Below are 20768 nucleotides of genomic sequence, written 5' to 3' on the forward strand. Positions count from 1 at the left end.
ATTTGCTGATTGAGATGGTTCATTCTATACACCTCTGCTATAATAATATAGAAAATGGTGAACTAAAACTATTTTTGGATGGAGAAAAACAAGTTTAGAGAACAGTGTTCTTTGCACTGTGAAGTACCTGTGCAAAATACAGCTTTAGCTTCTGCCCACTGAAGTCTGTTTCGTGGAGTTCTATTCGCGCTCTTGCTGCCGCTTCAGGTTTGCTGAAATTTATTCTGACTCTTCTAAAGCTTTTAAACAGCTGAAAAGTAACTTGGTCATCATAGATGGTGAAGAGTGCTTCAAATCTTTCCTACAATTAAGGAGCAGCAAGGCAAAGGGAATGGGAGGGAAAAAAAAGAAAAATCTTTAACAGAAGGGGAAATTTAAATCATGAAACCTAAGTAATTAAGAACACATTGTAAGTTAAACTTTTCTCCTAAAACAGTATACTTTTCTTGCACATATACAAGAACAGGTATCCTGTAATTTAGCAATTGCACTTACTTTATGTATTTTTTTGAGATGGAGTCTCATTCTGTCATCCAGGCTGGAGTGCAGTGACATGATCTCAGCTCACTGCAACCTCCACCTCTCAGGTTCAAGTGATTTTCCTGCCTCAGCCTCCAAAGTAGCTGGGATTACAGGGGCTAGCCGCCATGCCCGGCTAATTTTTATATTTTTAGTAGAGATGGGTTTTCACCATGTTGGCCAGGCTGGTCTTAAACTCCTGACCTCAAGTGATCCATCCACCTCAGCCTCCCAAAGTGCTGGGATTACAGGCATGAGCCACCATGCTGGGTCGTGCACTTATTTTAAGTGTAATTAACTTTATTAAATATTGTCTACATTCAAAGGTTATAAAACGAATGCAAGATATAAGAGAATGACACAAACATGCCCAATTCTAGAACACTGCTATTGTTCTGATGTCCTCGGTGCAACAAGGTTAGTTTTCCCTGTCACATTCCTTTCCTCCTTCAAAGCTGTCATTTCTGGAATTTTATCATTCCCTTGTTTTTCTTTATAGTTTACAACATTTATTTGTATCTCTAAAAATGTTATCATGTTATATGTATTCTTCCACAACTTGCTTTTTTTGCTTAGATCTTGCTGCTGAGGTTCTCCCTTGCTGCTGTGTGTGACTGTTTTGTTTGTTTGGTTTTTTTTTTTGGAGATAGAGTCTCACTCTGTTACCTAGAATGAGGTGCAGTAGTGCAATCTTGCCTCACTGCAGCCACGACCTCTAGGGTTCAGGTAATCCTCCTCCCTCAGCCTCTTGGATAGCTGGGACTAAAGGCACCTGCCACCACATCCAGCTAATTTTTTGTATTTTCAGAAGAGATGGGGTTTTGCCACATCGCCCAAGCTGGTCTCAAACTCCTTGGGCTGAAGTTGTCTACCCCCCTTGACCTCCCAAAGTGCTGGGATTATAGGTATGAGCCACTACACCCAGCAAGACATCCATTTCTAAGTACTGTTTCAGCTGTTCGCCACCAGTTTGTTTAATTTTTTTTTTTTTTTTTTTGAGACAGGGTCTTGCTATATTGCCTGAGTTGGGCTCAAGTGATCCTCCTGCCTCAGCCTCCCAAGTAGCTGGGAGTACAGGCATGTGCTACCACACCCAGCACCTGAACAGTTTCGATATGTTTTATTTTTATTTTTTTAAAATAGAAGGCAGGGCAAAAATAAAATAAAATAAAATTAGCCAGGTGTGGCCAGGCATAGTGGCTCATGCCTGTAATCCCAGCACTTTGGGAGGCTGAGGTGGGTGGATCACTTGAGGTCAGGAGTTCAAGACCAGCATGGTCAACATGGTGAAACCCTGTCTCTACTAAAAATATAAAAATTAGCCAGGCATGGTGGTCAGCACCTATAATCCCAGCTATTTGGGAGGCTGAGGTGGGAGAATCACTTGAACCCAGGAAGTGGAGGCTGCAGTGAGCCAAGATAGTGCCGCCGCACTCCAGCCTGGGTGACAGAACAAGACTCTGTCTTTAAAAAAAAAAAAAAAAAAAGAGAGAGAGAGAGTGAGTCTCTCTGTCGCCCAGGCTGGAGTGCAGTGGCGTGATCAGAGAGCTCACTGCAGCCTCGAACTCCTGGGCTCAAGCCACCCCCACTACATCAGCCTCCTTCAGCATGCACCACCACATCTGGTTTTTTTTTTTTTTTTTTTAAATGAGATGAGGTCTTGCTATGTTTCCCAGGCTAGTCTCAAACTCCTGAGCTCAAACTATCTTCCTACCTTGGCCTCCCAAAGTGCTGGGATTACAGGCATGAGTCACCATGCCTGGCCACACCTGGCTAATTTTATTTTATTTTTGTACAGAGTCTTAATGTCTTGCCCAAGCTGGTCTGGAACTTCTGTGCTCAAGTAATCCTTCTGCCTGAGCCTCCCAAAGTGCTGGGATTAAAGACGTGAGCAACTGCGCCAGATGATTCTAAATACTCTCTAATTTTTCTTACGATCTCTCCCTGTCTCGTGAATTGTTTAGATGTATGTTTCTTAAACTGCAAATAGACGGGAGTTTTTTTATCTTTTTAATGTCTAACTCATTTTCACTCTGATTGGAGTAGGCTATCCATAGTGATAGTAATCCTTTGACAGTTTGAGACTTGCTTTTGGTTCAATGTCATTAAATTTCATAAATCTTGTACATGTGCTTGAAAAGAGTGTATTTGTGCAGCTGTTTGGTACAGTATTATAAAAATGTTCAGTATATCCAGCTCATGTTCTTTACGAGTTCTATATCCTGATTTTTTGGGGGACTGTTTTAACTATTATCAGGAAAGATCTGTTAGATTTTCCCACTATCAGGTGGATGTGTTATTTTTCTGTATAATTTGGTTACTTTCGCGTCCTACATTTTAAGGCTAAGTTATCATGTGCATACAAGCTTATAGTTGTTTTCTCTTCCTGGTGAATGAAACTTTTAATCATTAGGTAGTGACCTTCTTCAACTGCCAGATAAAGGAATGTGCTTTGTTTTGTTTGTTTGTTTGTTTTTGGAGACGGAGTCTCGCTCTGTCGCCCAGGCGGGAGTGCAGTGGCCGGATCTCAGCTCACTGCAAGCTCCGCCTCCCGGGTTTATGCCATTCTCCTGCCTCCGCCTCCCGAGTAGCTGGGACTACAGGCGCCCGCCACCTCGCCCGGCTAGTTTTTTTGTATTTTTTAGTAAAGACGGGGTTTCACCGTGTTAGCCAGGATGGTCTCGATCTCCTGACTTCGTGATCCGCCCGTCTTGGCCTCCCAAAGTGCTGGGATTACAGGCTTGAGCCACCGCGCCCGGCCAGGAATGTGCTTTGTTTTAAAGTCTATTTTGTCTGGTATTAATATAGCTGTTGTAGCTTTCTTTTGATTATGTATTGTATGGAAATCAAATTTTAGCCTTTACTACTAACCTTTATGTATCCTTATGTTTTAGATATGTCTCATAAAAAGAAGACATGTGTGTATAATGCATGTGTGTGCCTGTATGTAAATAAATGCAGTTTGACACTCACTGTCTTTCCACTGGAGTCCATTGTTGACTGCTGATATTTTGGGATGTCTACTATCTTATCTGTTTGTCTTAGATTTTCTGTGTTCTTTTTGTTTGTTTTCTTTCCAACTATTTTTTCTCTTTCTCTATTCCTACCCTGAGTGAAATTCCTATGAAAGATGCTAATGTATGTTTGGCAACGTCTTTAAAGATGCCTAACTCCCTACAGCCACAGCTTCTCTTTCACAAAGGCAAAACCATCAAACCTTTTTCTCAACATTCATACTGGGACTATGTAATTCCACAAAAATAGCATTTTGGGGTAAAAAGCATTGGAAGAATATCTGAGCACAAATCATTTTATATAATTTGCAGTAAGTGTGATCTCCAGAGTATTCTGAGATGGACTAGAGAAAGAGAGCAATATTTGAATCATTCATGAGGCTGAGAAAAAAAGTGGTTATTTTCCCATTTATTAATGAATTGGGATAATGAAAAGCCTAATTTCAATCACCAGAAGAAATGCAACATTAAATTTTCTTTACAGAAAACATATTTAGGCAATGGTTTAATACATGAAATGTAATAAAACGGATCTAAGAAACTTCTCAATACCTTTAGAAGTATTCCTTAGGCTTGGCAATGGTAACACAATAAAAGGAACCTATAAATTAGCTTTGTTCTTGCTTGGCCTATGTAAAGATCTTTCAATGATCTGTTGATCCTGAAGTGCAAATTATACATTCCCTCATTTATTAGCTTCTCTCAATGTGAACATTTACCTGCCACTTTGCACTATTTCTCCAACTGGATAAAATATAAAATAATTTGTCCTCTGATATTTATTCTTTGTGTTCAAATATCCTTCATTCTTGAGGAAACATCATTTATCCTAAAGACTATGTATTTTTTGTTGATTCATTTAAAAAAATAAATTATGCCGGACTTTCTACTCAGCCTGGCTTTTCAGTGGACTGCAAGCTGCTTCCAGCAGGGGGCAGTTTTAAGATCAATCCTATTCTTGGGCCAGATGAAGTGGCTCACGCCTGTAAGCCCAGCATTTTGGGAGGCCAAGGCAGGTGGATCACCTAAGGTCAGGAGTTCAAGACAGCCTGACCAATATGGTGAAACCCCGTCTCTACTAAAAATACAAAAATTAGCTGGATGTGGTGGTGCGCACCTGTAGTCCCAGCTACTCAGGAGGCTGAGATAGGAGAATCCCTTGAACCCAGGAGGTGGAGGTTGCAGTGAGCCAAGATCGCACCACTGCACTCCATCCTGGGTAACAGAGTGAGACTTCTTCTCAAAAAACAAACAAAACAAGATCAATCCTATTCTTATTTACTACAGTATTTCCATATACTAAAGTAATACAGAAAGCCATGCGTGGTGGCTCATGCCTGTATTCCTAACACTTTGGGAGGCTGAAGCAGGCAGATCAACTTGAGGCAAGGAGTTTGAGACCAGCCTGGCCAATGTGGTGAAACCCCATCTCTACTAAAAATACAAAATTACACACCTGTAGTCCTAGTTACTCAGGAGGCTGAGACATGAGAATTGCTTTAGCCTGGGAGGCAAAATTATGCCAGTGTACTCCATCTTGAGTAAGAGAGCAAGACTGTCTCAAATAAAAGTAATATAGATAAATAATAAAATATTATATAGCTTTAGAAAGGATTTTAAAGTAGCATATCAGTTCTTAAAAGGGAAGGTGAATAGGTAAATATATTAAATACTGATAATTATTATTGCTTCTGGATACATTTCAAAGTTTCTTCAGCATCCATTTTAAAGGTGGTTAGCTTTGTCGCTTTTAAAGAGAATGAGAATTGAGATTTTGCAAAATCACAACCCATTTGGTTCTTGGTATTAGTTTATTTTAAATGTATTTTAAACATTAAGAAAATATTAAAATTCCCATGTGATATAGTCAAGAAATATTAACACTGAACACAATGGAAATTAAGAACTAATTAAGAACAGCTTATAAAATATTAGTACTTTGTTAATTCTATACATTAAACATTTTCCTTGCCCAAGGTAAAAGGACCATGTATTATCCCTAGTCCTCCACAGCAATGAATTTTTCCTAGTACCAATGCATTGTATGACAGAAGCTATCTTGCAAACAGCTACTTGATAATCATATCCTTCTTCCTTTCTCCCTTCAAGATACTTCTTTTCTTCAAATTCCAGAAATACACTGTAACTGAATGTAACATGCAGATGACAGCAATGGGTCATATGGCTGGCGCGTGCTCTCTCTTTCTCTCCACCAAAATCCAATACCTGTGATAGGACTAAGAATAATAACAAAATGGCCAGGCACAGTGGCTTATTCTTGTAATCCCAGCACTTTGGGATGCCAGGACTTGAGACCAGCCTGGGCAACACTGCAAGACCCCATCTCTACAAACAAATTAAATAATTAGCCAGGCATAGTGGCACACGCTTGTAGCCTTATCTACTCAGTTGGCTAAGGTGGGAAGATTGTTTGAACCCAGGAGTTCGAGGCTGCAGTGAGCCACAATCGCACCACTGTACTCCAGCCTGGGCAACAGAGTGAGACCCTGTCTCTCTCTCTCTCTAAAAAAAAGAATTACACAAAAATGAAGCCATGCAAGAACTGATTAGCAAGCTTTTTCTGAATTTTGTGTTCTTTCTCTCTCCTTCACACCCATTTTCCCTTGAAGTAGCATAAATATGGTTATGAAATATGTGAATTCTAGCTGTGAGGTGCTTTAGAAGCATGAAGAATTAACTTGGAGGCAAAACCATCAGTTTCCTATTTGAGAAAAAAGGTTACGAGCCCTCAGCTGGTAGCTTTGCCCTTCTGTGAGTCCACAGACATCCCTATGTAGATTTCTGATGCTGCCCCTGATAGCCCGACATTAGCACGAAAGGGATTTAGAAGATTGCAGACAGCAGGGAAAGGACATAATCTATGAAAATGGACTGAAAACGACTTGTGATAAACATGAAGGATCTGCAGCTGTTCATTCAAAAACCAAATGACTATTTTTCTCCTTAGAATTGTTTCAGAAATAGCTCACTTTTATAAATTTCTGAATTCTCTAATGATGTAACATTAACATCATCCTGTTGGGTGATGGCTGCACATTTATTTGAGAAAAGATAATGTGGATTCCATTAAAATAAAAATCATCATTAACCACTTTACTTTTTCTGTAGTCACTTACTATCGCCCTCTGGCAGCGTAAGGTCTACAGGCACAACACAAATAATGCAACCTAAAAACCAATGCCTGAGGCTTTTTCCTATGATGTATGTAGGTTTTCCACAAAATATAGACCAGAAGCTGCCTTCGTATGCTAAGACCACCTGTGCAATTAGCCATCACAATGACAGCACATACCTTGTACCTCAAATAGCTAAGAACAACATGTAACCAACAACCTTCTTGGGGACTTAAGAAAGAGTGCTTGACAGCTGGATAACAGGCATCAGTAAAGGAGAAAAGTGGAAAAGGCCATACAGGAAGGTCAGTTTCAAGGAGCAACAGATGAGGATGGCAGCCAAGTGTGTATTTCCTGACCTTTCTGGAACCACCATGGCTCCATTCTGTTGCCCTATCCCAACTCGGAGAAGGCAAGGTTTAGCTGTTTCACTGAAGGACAAACTGGGAACATGATTTTGCCACACCCCTTTGCTTTGGACTGAAAAAAAATGAGGAGTCCACCACTTCTAGTAAACATTAGAGAGTAGGAGGATGGGAGGCTGAGGCATGAGAATTGCTTGAACCTGGGAGGCGGAGGCTGCAGAGAGCCGTGATTGTGCCACCACACTCCAGCCTGGGTGACAGAGTGAGACCCTGTCTCAAAAAAAAAAAAAAAAAAAAAAAAAACCAAAAGAAAACAAAACAAACAGAGTAGGAGGAACGATTTTACTCTTGAGAAGGAATGGCTTGATTCATTCAGCAGTGAAATTATCTTTGGCATCCTAAGGCAAGAGATTTATATTCTATGTCTTTCTGTAAATCTGATCTAGAAAATTCCATTTCTCCAGTGTCCCGAGCCTGCAGGTCCAGTAATATCAAAGGCAAGGCCTCCATTTCTGTCTGGGGGTAGGCAAAGTGCTTTTGGTTCTCCTCAATCATCACTGACTAAAACAGCCAGGGAGATGGACTTTACTGAACAGAAAAAAGAGCACATACAGCTAGGCATGGTGAATTTTAAAACTTTCCTTTGATAATCTGAGTACTTGTAAAATTCTGGGACCTAAAGTCAGAAGTGCTAGAGGGGAGCAGAATATATGAAAAATGCAAAAACCTTTGTCAACCTTTATTATTTATGTTGCCATCATCATTTTTCCAGATCAGAAAGAAACCTGTAACTGAATTAAAATTCAAGAAAATATGGACTGCTAGCTATTCAAGATGGGTTTTTATGTTTTAATGGCTACTGTATTTATAAACACATACTCTGACTTATTGGAACATAAATTCTTTCTTTTTTTCTTGAGACAAGGTCTCGCTCTGTCACCCAGGCTGGAGTGCAGTGGTGCAATCTTGGCTCACTGAAACCTCTGCCTCCTGGGTTCATGTAACTCTCCTGCCTCAGCTTCCTGAGTAGCTGGGACTACAGGTGCCTGCCACCACGCCCGGCTAATTTTTGTATTTTTAGTAGAGATGAGGTTTCACCATGTTGGCCACACTGGTCTTGAACTTCTGACCTCAAGTGATCTGCCTGCCTCAGCCTCCCACAGTGCTGGAATTATAGGCATGAGCCACACTGTGCCCAACCCTGGAACATCAATTCTTAAACGGCTGTGATTTTTTTCCAAATCTATAATATTCCTTAAACCATGTACAAGAAAAGTGGTCAACATTATGATTAATCATTATTGATCGGAACAAATTATGGATTGGCATAAGGATGAGATCATGAAAATACTTTGATTGCTGTGTTAGTTACAAGGGTAGATACTGTCAACTCACCAAACTGCACACTTTGAAGATCTGTACATTTCACTAAGAGTTTTACCGAAGTTAAAAACAATGTATAAGGGGAAACAAGATAAAAAGATGGGGTGAAGTGGCTACAGCAGCCAGCTGCCAGGTCAGAGGTAGCACCTGGGTCTCACCATCACTGAGCACAGGTGTTGGATGCCAGAGCCCTGCTTCATGAGTGTCTGCCATGGACCTGGCTGTGGGCCCAGAAAGGCTGGTTTTGGCTGGCACTATTTTCCATCTTTAATTAGGGCAACATATCCTTAGTTATTAATAGTAATTCTGGTTATAGAAACTTCTCTGGCTGGGTGTGGTGGCTTATGCCTGTAATCCCAACACTTTGGGAGGCCGATGCAGGAGGATTACTTGAGGCCAGGAGTCTGAGACCAGCTTGAGCAACAAAATGAGACCTCATCTCCACCAAAAAAAAAAAAAAAAAAAAATTAGCCATTCGTGGTGGTGTGCACCTGTAGTCCCAGCTACTCAGGAGGCTGAGGTGGGAGGGTTGCTTGAGCCCAGGATGTCAAAGGTGCAGTAAGCCAAGACTGTTCACTGCTTCCAGCCTGGGTGACAGAGTGAGACCCCAACTTAAAACACAAAAACAAAAAAATAAAAATAAAAATTTCTCTCTTCCGTAGTTAAGTTGGAAAAGATCTATGACTGTGCTTGAACTGAATATGTATGCACAATGAAATCATTTTCAAGCAGTTTGGTGGCCAGTTGCCAGCCTCAAAACACCTTGAAAATGCACTTTGCCACCCGAGGAACAGGTCCACAATCACAGCTACCCCCCAATTACAGCAACATTAACAGTTAAGCTGATTAGGCAGCTGTCAGGGCTTCTACAGAAACAGTCTACACACACACACACACACACATACACACTCTTTCAAGATGTGAAGGTACTGCACTCAAGTGATGACACTCAAACCCTGTAGCCCATCAATAAAGAAAAGTACTTTTTATTTGGCTTTTCTATTGGAGAAGTGCGATCTTCAACACCACAAATGGGAGAACTTCTAACAGCTCATGACAGCAGTATCGGCCTTTTTCCCCTTAAGCCTAGAGGTTGTTTGGTTATTTACTGAATAAAGCAAAGAAGACAGAGGAGCAGATTATAAGGTCCCCTGAAGGAAACAGCAGATGGACCAAATCTAGAGAGCGCGCACACGAATTGTGAAACACAGATTTCTGTCCTTTGCAACCCCACTTAGCTATTTTGCTATTGAAGGGTATCTCAAAGAGGCAGTCAAATTATAAGTAGGCAATTACCTAATCCAAAGCCCAAAAACAGCCCACAAAACACTTCAGGTTTGCAAACCTATCCAGGGAGCTGGACTCAAACATACAGTTTTGATCTAAGACATCACAGTTAAGAAAAACCAGGGTGCGTTCTTCCCCCCACAAACCGTGCAAATTTGCCCAGGAACAAGGGAAAGTGTTTCAGCTGCCCAGGCTGCTGTTCAAGCACTCTGGGCTCCGTTTTCAAGGTTGGTGTGGTAGCAGATCCATGCCAGCTGCTCGAGAAAACTGATGACTGCTCTCTAGGATGTCCACTGGAATCTTCCCTCCCTCTTTCTTGTCCTCCCTGTCCATGAAGTAGGAAGGATTTGGGAAGTCCAAGTTCAGCTTGAATTCCACATCTGGCCTTGGGGTCCATGACAGCCAGGAGCAGAACAACATGGGCGAGGTGCAGATGCTCCGACGGCCCCATCAGAGACAGTGTCCATATGGTGATCTCTTTGTGACTTTTGTGAGCGAGCATTGGCTTTGATGAACAAGCATCAAACCCCGCTCTGCCTCTGAGAAGGGGAACATGAGTGGATGTTATCCATTCGGGAGGACCAGAGGCCCCTGTTCATAGGCCTGGTGGTGTGTGCCTGTGGTCCCAGCTACTCAGGAAGCTGAGGTGGGAGGATCACTTGAGCCCAGGAGGCAGAGGCTGCAGTAAGCCGAGATTGCTCTACTGCACTCCAGCCTGGGCAACAGAGCCAGACCCTGTCTCAAAACAATAATAATAATAAAAATAATGAATAAGGCATCCTTTCTATTCCTGAACATTCAGTCCAGAAGCTGTCGATGGAGCCATGTAAGGTAGCTGTGCACAAAGCTGGGCAGTGGGGGAGCTGCAGCAGCCCGCAGCACGGTGTGGGGTCCGGGTGGGGCAGGGCAGGTGGTCACTTGGAGAGTGGCCTGGCATGGGGTATTGGAGCCCAGCAGAGATGAGGATGGTATGCCCAGCAAGAGGTTGCCTAGCACAGGGTAAGGGGGAGAGTATTCTTGCATTGGAGCAGTCGGACCGGAGGTGGAAGCCCAGGCAGGGTGGGAAGGTGATGGGGCGCTGTGTGGGAACTCAGCAGCGGGTAGTGGAGCCCTGTAGGATGAGGGGGTGCCTGTATAAGGGGCAGCCCAGTACACACAGGAAAAAGGCAGTGACAGTCACAGACAGGGGAAGGGAGAAAATTCTTTAGTATTGGAGTGGAGCTGGACGTGTTAAATGTAAATACATGTATATGCACGTATGCAGATACGTGTATATGTGTGCATGTATGTAGACACGTGTGCATCTGCATATTTCCTAGCCCTGTCCACTGAAGGGCCTAGAAACAGGGACACTCCATGAGCAATGGACACAGCCAACTGCCATATCCTAGTTTCTATACACTCTTCTCCACTGAAAGCAATCCAAGGGCTCCTTGGAAAAATGGCTGACTCCTAGTTCAGCACTGTATGTTGGAGCCCAAGCGCTAGGGCTGAGGCAGCGAAAGTACCAAATAATTCTGGAATATCTTGTGCTAGAAAGTAAAGAAGTACTCAAAGAATGATGGGTGCATGTCAAAAAGACACAGAAGCCACCTTGAAGGGACAACCACTGGCCAAATCCGGACAAACTGCAGCATCAAAATAATCACAGTAACAGATTATAACCAGTGAATAAAATAGGAAACCATGGACCTTACTGTATGAATAAACTGAATATACTAAAAGTTTGATGGGGAAACAGTTTCAAAGTACCTCCCACAAAATATTAATTAATTACAAGGAGAAAAAGAGCAACTCAACAGTGGAGAAGTCTGGCAGACACCACCTTAGCCAAGGGCTCAGAGCCAAAGGGGACAAATGGAAACCGCACCATCGGACAGGACCTGAAGGGAAGAGATCAGCGTCACTTCTGCAATGTTCTGGTCAAAGATGCACAAACTGAATCAAACCCGGAGGAAACATCACGCAAACCCAAAGTGAGAGACATGCTACAGAGTAACTGGACTGCAATCTTCAAGAGCATGGGATGCTATGAACAGTGAAGAAAAACAGGCTTCCGTCAGATTGAAAAGGACTTAAGAGACCTGACAAATAAATGCAATGGGTGAGAAACAACTGGATATTTTCACTGTAAAGGACATTACTGGGACAACTGGCAAATCCTGAATGGGATCTGAGGATTAGGAGGGAGAAATGTAACAATGTTAATTTCCCGGTTTTTGTTTTTTTTCTCCTAGGAAAATGCCCCTGTTTGTAGGAAATACATATCGAAGTACTGGGGAGTGAAAGCCATCATTGTGGGCAACTTACGCTTTGAAATGCAGGAAAAGCAAAGTGCTCTGTATACCTAACCATTAAAAGTATCTTTTTTGGGGGGGATGGGATCTCGCTTTGTTGCCAAGACTGGAATACAGTGGTGACATCATAGCTCACTACCGCCTCAAATTCCTTGGCTCAATAGATCCTCCTGCCTCGGTCTCCCAGAGTGCTGGGATGACAGGTGTGAACCATCATGCCTGGCTTATTTACTTATTTATACACACACATATATTATGAACATGTTCTACTGTCCTAAATATGGCATAAAACTTACAAAAATAAAAATGTAAATCAGGTAAGGAAATAAAAAAATAGGAAACACATGGTTATTCAAACTAATTGATGAGGGTTCAACATAAATGTTGGGGCGTGTTGATGTCTCAGTACACGTAGATTACTTTCCCAGTCATTTTTCCAGCACGTATTTCATGAACAGCAAGGCTCACAAGCCAGGCTCTGTGCTAGGCGGTGTGGAGGTGACACACATGCCTATCCTGAGCTCTCTCACTTCTGAATTACCCTGTCCCCACCCATGGGAACACTCTGCTTTGGAAAGATCAGGAACGTATACACATGGGTAACCTAGCTATTTCTTTCTTTTTTTTTTTTTTTTTTTGAGATGGAGTCTCGCTCTGTCACCAGGCTGGAGTGCAGTGGCGCGATCTCAGCTCCCTGCAACCTCCGCCTCCTGGGTTCAAGCTATTTTCCTGCCTCAGCCTCCCAAGTATCTGGGACTACATGTGCACGCCACCACGCCCAGCTAATATTTGTATTTTTAGTAGAGTCGGGGTTTCACCATGCTGGCTAGGATGGTCTCGATCTCTTGATCTTGTGACCACCTGCCTCGGCCTCCCAAAGTGCTAGGATTACAGGCGTGAGCCACCGCGCCCAGCCATAACCTAGCTATTTCTTAGCACCTAAGAGTCTTGAGGTCTACCTTGATTTGGGGAGTAGTGGATTGTTTGCAGCTGAAATTGACCTTACTGGAAAAACAAAAAGCTTCAAGGTACGGGAAGGGGCCATTAGCTCAAAGATATTTTACACTTGCTTTGATATATGGAACCTCCATGAATCAAGATAAAAAAATTATAAAGCATTTTGACTATATATACACATCAGAAAAAAGTTATTTACATTATACCAGGATAAATGTCAATGAAGTGATAGGAAGTTAAGTAATTCTTTCATGTTATTTAGGTCTCACTTCCAATGTCAGTTCTTTGGATAGGCCTTCCCTGACCACTCAAGTTCAAAATCACCACCCATCAAGTCACTCTCTCTTGCTCCATACCATTTTATTTTCTCACGGTACTTGTTATTATCTGAACGTATTCGCTTGTTGGCACGTTCACTATCTTTTTCTCCCTATGCTCCATGAAGGATCCTTCATCTTGCTGACCGCTGTCTCCCCAGAACCTGTGACAGAGGCCAGCACAACGCTCCATCAAAACTTACTGACTGCACAAATCAAGAAAGGGGATCTGTAAACAAGTCATCTCCAAGAACATGACAGCCAACCTTACTGTTCAGTGACTCTTAATTTTCTATTAATTTAGATGTCCAAATAAATCATCTGAAATCCTTTTAAATTCTTGTGTTTGAGGCAACGTATTCACAATGGAAGCTACAAATATCCTGGATGGTAAATGAAGAGAGCTTTTTCATTTCAAAATCTCTTAAGATATTTCAAAATCCCTAAATGTTACATATACCGTGATGTAGTCTGAGGACCCAGAGCTAGTCCGTGAACTTTGCTACCAGTCCGCGAGAAGGTTCAGTACCGAAACAGAGAGAAAGTGTTTAGAAACGCTTTAGCAAGTTTACATCACTATGACATTTTTATTCCATTTTACAAAAGCATCAGACAGTGACAGTTTCGAGGAAAAAACCTGGTCTTCCACTGGCTATAAGTCTGAGAAGGATTCATCTATAATTCATTGAAAAATACGTTGGAAAGTAATAAAAATGTAACTACTAGACCAGCAACATTTTTAAATTCTGGAAATAAAAAGTACTGATGATGCTCTGAAGCAATGGGAACTCTTACACATGGCTAGGAAGATGCAAACAGCTCCAAATGCCTTAGAGAGTATCTGACAATATGCACTAAGACTGGAGAAGCGTAACTCCACAAGCCAGCAGCGTCGCCCCAGCCTCACACAGGATGCTATGGAATGTAAGCGGCATCCGGGAATGAGATGGCAGCACACCAAAAAGAACCTAAATGCCCATCAACATGAGAATGGGTAAATAAATTGTAGTATATTTAGAAAATAAGATACTATAGAAGTGAAACTGAATACACATTTCAACATGGATTAGTCTTGCTGATACAGTGTTTAGCAAAAAAATAAGAATTTATACAGTTATGCCATTTATATAAAATTTTATTTATTTTTTATTTTATTATTTCCTAAATACTTCCAACTCCTTATTTTTTGTCTTTTTTTCTCAGTCGCTCAGGCTGGAGTGCAGTGGCGTGATCTCGGCTCACTGCAACCTCTGCCTCCCAGGTTCAAGCGATTCTCCTGCCTCAGCCTCCCAAGTAGCTGGGATTATAGGCATGCACCACTATGCCCGACTAACTTTTGTATTTTTAATTTTTAGTACAGATGGGGTTTTGCCATGTTGGCCAGGCTGGTCTCGAACTCCTGACCTCAGGGTGATCCACCCACCTTGGCCTCCCAAAGTGCTGGGATTACAAGCCTGTGCCACCATGCCTGGCCAATATATAAAATTATAAATGATGTAAAATTCTATTAATTTCATTAGTGTTTTAGCATATAGTTTAGCATATGATTTTCAGCATACAGATCATATACATATTTTGTTAATGTATACTTAAGCTACAAATATCGTTGAAAGTAATTGAAGATGCTTATCTCAAAATATATTACAATATTTCATGGCCAGGCACGGTGACTTGCTTGAATCCAGGAGGCAGAGGTTGCAGTGAGCCGAGATCGCACCACTGCACTCCCGCCTGGGCAACAGAGTGAGACTCCGTCTAAAGAAAAAAAATATGTGTGTGTGTGTGTATATATATATATTTGAAATAATATAGATTTGACATACCTTTATATATGTGTGTGTGTGTATACATATTTGTATAAATATATGTGTGTATGTATATTTAGGGATTTTTGAAATATCTATAGATATTTCAATTTCCAAATGTTTACTGTTACAAAGACAGTTGATTTTGTGCATTGAACCCATATCCTACAATCTTCCTAAACTCACTTATTCACTCTAACAGCTTTTACACAGATTCCTTTCTAAAGAGACAAATCACGTCGACTTCAAATACAGATAATTTAAAATCCCAGCACTTTGGGAGGCCGAAGTGGGCGGATCACCCGAGGTCAGGAGTTCGAGACCAGTCTGGCCAACATGGTGAAGCCCCATCTCCACTAAAAATACAAAAAATTAGCCAGGCGCAGTGGCAGGCACCTGTAATCCCAGCTACTTGGGAGCCTGAGGTAGAAGAATCGTTTGAACCCAGGAGGTGAAGGTTGCAGTGAGCTGAGATCACGCCATTGTACTCCAGCCTGGGCAACAGAGTAAGACTCATCTCAAAAAAAAAAAAAAAGTGTGTGTACATACACATAGAGTACCAGGCTAAATCAGAATAAATGCTGATATTTGCACTTTTGACCAACAAACATAGCAATTTCATATGGTTAAACCTATTAAAGTTTACAGATTTCATGGAAAATGGGAAACCTGAGTTCAGGACGATGGTTATCTCTGGGAAGAGACACAGGGGATTCAACTGTATTAGTAAAATTTCATTTGCTAAACTGGGTGGGCACATGGGTGTTTTTTATATTAGTCTTTATCCTTTTTGCATAACCTAAAATTTGCGTTTTTTATTTTGAGAGCCTGGGACAGCACCTTACATAAGAGGAATAACCACAACCAAACTTGGAAGCTTTACCTGTGCCTAACCTAGGCTCCCTGGAGAAGCAGAGGCAAGGCAAGGCAAAGGCACACACACTGTTTGTTTCGGGAAGCGATCCCATGAGACAAGAGTGGAGGCCTGGGAACAGTGGCACTGGGAAGGAGGGCAAGCCCATTCTCTGTCCTTCCAGGTCATGTTTTCAAGCTTGTCACCTCTGTGGGCAACTGGGGCTTGATCTGCTGGGGAGCCAGTAAGAACCCACCTGAGAATTGTTGGATTCAGTGTCAGAACACTGGGCAACATAGCAAGATCTTGTCTCTTAAAAAAAAAAAAAAATCAGGCCGGGCACAGTGGCTCATGCCCGTAATATCAGCACTTTGGGAGGCTGACATGGGCAGATCACTTGAAGTTGGGAGTTTGGGACCAGCTTGGCCAACATGGAGAAACTCTGTCTCTACTAAAAACACAGAAATTAGCTGGGTGTGGTGGCATGTACCTGTAGTCCCAGCATTTTGGGAGACCAAGGCAGAAAGATCATCTGAGGTCAGGAGTTTGAGACCAGCCTGGTCAACAGGTGAAACCCTGTCTTCACTAAAAATACAAAAAAATTAGCCGAGCATGGTGGTGGATGCCTGTAATCCTAGCTACTTGGGAGGCTGAGGTGGGAGGATCACTTGAATCCGGGAGGCAGAGGTTGCAGTGAGCTGAGACTGCACCACTGCGCTCCAGCCTGGGTGACAGAGTGAGACTCCATCTCAAAAATAATAATAATAAATAAATAAACAAAAATGAAAACTTAGCCGATGTGCTGGTGCATGCCTGTAGTCCCAGCTACTCAAGAGGCTGAAGAAGGAGGATTGCTTGAGCACAGGAGGTCAAGGCTGCAGTGACCTATGATCACACCACCACATTCCAGCCTGGGTGACAGAGCAAGACCCTGTCGCTTTTTAAAAAGACAGAGAAAAAAAAAAAACTGGCGTTAAAAACAAACAAGCAAATACAATCACATTGGGACAAATCCAAATCTGTCACAGAAAAATGAAGCACTAAGCCTGCCGCACTCCTGATGGAGCGACTGACTAGCAGAGCACAGGCATGAAATTAACAACCCTATAGCTGAGAAATACACATTGAAAGGTAAGTCCTTTTCTCCACCTATTTTTCTTACAGTTTATTTTCCTATGATTTATTATCCCCCCAACACTACTAAGAAATACTGATAAAAACATAGAGCCAAACCTAACAATCTAGAGCAGATTTACCTTTACATGATAATAGCACCTGTGTTATTTATTCTATTGTTTGGAAGAATGTAAAAGCTTACTCCAATAGTTAGAAGCTTATGAAGACAAAAACTTTTTCAAGTTAGGAAAAAAAAATTTTTTTTATAGAGATGGGGTCTTGCTATGTTGGCCAGGCTGGTCTCGAACTCCTGGGTTCAAGCAATCCACCTGCCTCAGCCTCCCAAAGTGCTGGGACTATGGATGTGAGCCACTGCGCCCAGCCAGAAATTATTTTTTTGAAATTAAAGTGTTTCATTGCAACCAGGATTATTCTGCCTACAATCCAAAAAAAGCAACTGTTTTATTTTTTGCACATTCATAGATAACCTGAATAAACAGGTGATTTCAGGAGAAACAACAAAATAAGACACTGGTAGAAGAAAAATGTAAAGGAAACATTTGATTCTGCCCATATTTTTAAAAATATTTCTTTAATAGAAACGGGGTCTCACTATGTTGCCCAGGCTGGTCTCAAACTCCTGGCCTCAAGCAATCCTCTTGCCTTGGCCTCCCAAAGTGCTGGAATTACAAGCATAAGCCATCATGCCTGGCTTGATTCTGTCCATATTTTATATCCAATTGATGATCTATAGATAACTATAATATAAACATTTTATATTTAGTCATTTCAGATATTACTGTTAAAGTTATTCAATACAATTTATAGGAAGTTCACTGAACTGCTGTTATTAGAATTTCTGCTGGGAGATTTCCAGTATAAATTTAGGTTAGATATAATCCCCAAATGGTTTAAAAACTGAACTGAAACCCAACAAGGACTCACCCTTTTTGCAGGTTAAAAATTTCCCAAGCTACAGTTAAAAAGAAAAGGTAGAAATAGAAAAGATTGTGAGGTTTCTTGAGAGAATTCCTACGTATATAATTTTAACATAAATTGGCAATTCATCTGGTTTCTTACAACAATAAACAACAAGGTTAACTTATTTGTAACATAAAAACTTAGAGCTCTTAGAAAGCATGAGAAAACTCAAAAGGATGATTTCAAAATGTCTAAATTATGACTGGACTTGGGAGAGCAAACAGCGTTTGTAAATGAAACAACCCTGAAAGACACAAAGCTGGTGACTGCTGCCCCTCCCCTGCTCCACTTCCGGGTGGGTCATCTCCAGGTGGGTGCACTCCGAGAGCTCCCTGCTCTGCCCTCTTCTCCCATGGCGCCACCATCCACGTGCTGCGGGCTCAGCTTCCTGACATGGAGCTCTGATGGCCGCTCTGCGTTCAGAAAACCTCCAACGGTTTCCCACAAAAGGGCAAGCTCTGGGTTGTGCTGGGCAGCCCCATACTTACTCTTCTGGCCTGATTTTTCTGACTCTGGCCACATATCAGCTATGTGCTAAGCACACAGAATGGCTCACTACTCCCGAAATGGCCCACACTCTCCCGATTCAGCTCTTTTCTCATTTTGTTCCCTATGGCCAAAATTCCCTTTCCCTTCCCTGCTAAAATCCTACCCATCTCTCACAGCCCTTCTCCAATGTCACCTCCCTGTGAGATCTTTTATTCCAACTGGCTGTGATCCTTCCTCCTTTCTTACCTCTACACACTTTTTAAATTATTATTACTTTTTTATTTTATGGAGATACGGTCTCACTATATTGCCCAGGCTGGTCATGAACCCCTGGGCTCAAGTGATCTGCCCGCTATAGCCTCCCAAAATGCTGGGATTACAGGCACGAGCCACCGTGCCTGGCCCTATACTTTCAAGTGTTTCTTTCTTTCTTTTTTTTTTCTTTGAGACTGAGTCTCACTCTGTTGCCCACGCTGGGGTGCAGTGGCGTGATCTTGGCTCACTGCAACCTCCGCTTCCCAGGTTCAAGCAATTCTCCTGTTTCAGCCTCCAGAGTAGCTGGGATTACAAGCACCTGCCAACATGCCCAGATAATTTTTGTAATTTTTTTTTTTTTTTTTTTTTTTTGAGATGGAGTCTGACTCTGTCACCCAGGCTGGAGTGCAGTGGCGCGATCTTGGCTCACTGCAAGCTCCGCCTCCTGGGTTCACGCCATTCTCCTGCCTCAGCCTCCTGAGTAGCTGGGACTACAGGCGCCCGCCACCTCGCCCGGCTAGTTTTTCGTATTTTTTAGTAGAGACGGGGTTTCACCGTGTTAGCCAGAATGGTCTCCATCTCCTGACCTTGTGATCCGCCCGTCTCGGCCTCCCAAAGTGCTGGGATCACAGGCTTCAGCCACCGCGCCCGGCCAATTTTGGTATTTTTAGTAGAGACGGGGTTTCAGCATGTTGGTCAGGCTGGTCTGGAACTCCCGACCTCGTGATCCACCCGCCTTGGCCTCCCAAAGTACTTGGACTACAGGCATGAGCGACCATGCCCGGCCACTTTCAAGTGTTTCTAAAGGCACTAAGATTCCATTTGATATCATAATTACTTGTCATCCCTGCTGCCTGGCCTTGATTTTGCTGCAGGGCTGGACACCATGAGACAGAAGCTGCATGACTCACGCTCTATCCCCTGAAGCAACTGGCACCAGTGCCTGGCACATTGTAGGCACTCAAGTATGTCCTGAGTTAAACGGTATTGAAGTTCTGCTCCAAGAAAGTCACTGGAAGGGAAATACTTTGGGTGCACTGGCTGAAAACTAAAGGGCCAGCGATAGCGTTTTGAGAAAAAGCCTCAGAACATGGAAAACACATCCCAGTGGCAGAGCTATTTTACTTTTGTGGGACTAAGACCTATAGCCTTTTGTGAGGTCATGAGGGGGAAAAACAAAATACACACACACACACACACACACGGGGAAAAACAAAATACACACACACACACACATACACACACACACAAACTCTCTTTCTAGGTAAATAATAAATGAACTAAAGGAATCTTTAAAATAAGCTCAATCATTTTCCCCAGTTGTAGAAACTAATATAAGAAACGTGAACAATTTTGTTACGACAAAATCATAAATAGTCCTAACGGGTTTTAGGTAGATCAGCCCCAGGAAAAAGCTGAATTCCTTCTTTTGTGAATGCACTCCCAAGTAACAGGAAGCCCGGCTAAAGATCTCCAGGTTTTCTTTAATTACAGTCTCTGAAAATGAGTAAGTGAATAAATAAGTAAATGGATTCAATAAGACTTGACTCAGAGTTCACTAAATGCCAGTGCTTCTCAAAGCGTCTATGGAGAAGGACTGGTTTTGAAACATTTGCTATCTGCTGCAGACTGATACGCTTCTAAAAATACAATAAAAATTCTGCGCCAACATCTATAAGTGGACATACATTTTCTTTTCTTTTTTGAGATGGAGTCTCGCTCTGTCCACCAGGCTTAAGAGCAGTGGCATGGTCTTGGCTCACTGCAACCTCTGCCTCCCAGGTTCAAGTGATTCTCCTGCCTCAGCCCTGCGAGTAGCTGGGATTACAGGTGTGCGCCATCACACCTGGCTAGGTTTTGCATTTTTAGTAGAGACAGGGCTTCTACATGTTGCCCAGGCTCATCTCGAACTCCTGACCTCAGGTGATCTGCCCGCCTCAGCCCCCCAAAGTGTTGGGATTACAGGTGTGAGCCAATGCGCCTGGCCTAAAAGTGG

The 20768-nt window shown here is 42.4% G+C and overlaps 1 protein-coding gene across 2 annotated transcripts in view; it reads right to left on the reverse strand.

Moving 5' to 3' along the window:
• RCAN3 (RCAN family member 3) overlaps nucleotides 1-20768 on the reverse strand; it is a 42783-nt gene that overhangs the window by 10006 nt on the left and 12009 nt on the right. For both annotated transcript variants that reach the window (XM_015440768.3, XM_015440770.3), the window contains exon 3: nucleotides 128-301. In XM_015440768.3, coding sequence (XP_015296254.2) covers nucleotides 128-301 — 174 coding nt within the window. The remainder of the gene's footprint in view (nucleotides 1-127; nucleotides 302-20768) is intronic.

The sequence above is a fragment of the Macaca fascicularis genome, chromosome 1 (genome assembly GCF_037993035.2).
Source record: "Macaca fascicularis isolate 582-1 chromosome 1, T2T-MFA8v1.1".
In the NCBI taxonomy this organism is placed as follows: Eukaryota; Metazoa; Chordata; class Mammalia; order Primates; family Cercopithecidae; genus Macaca; species Macaca fascicularis.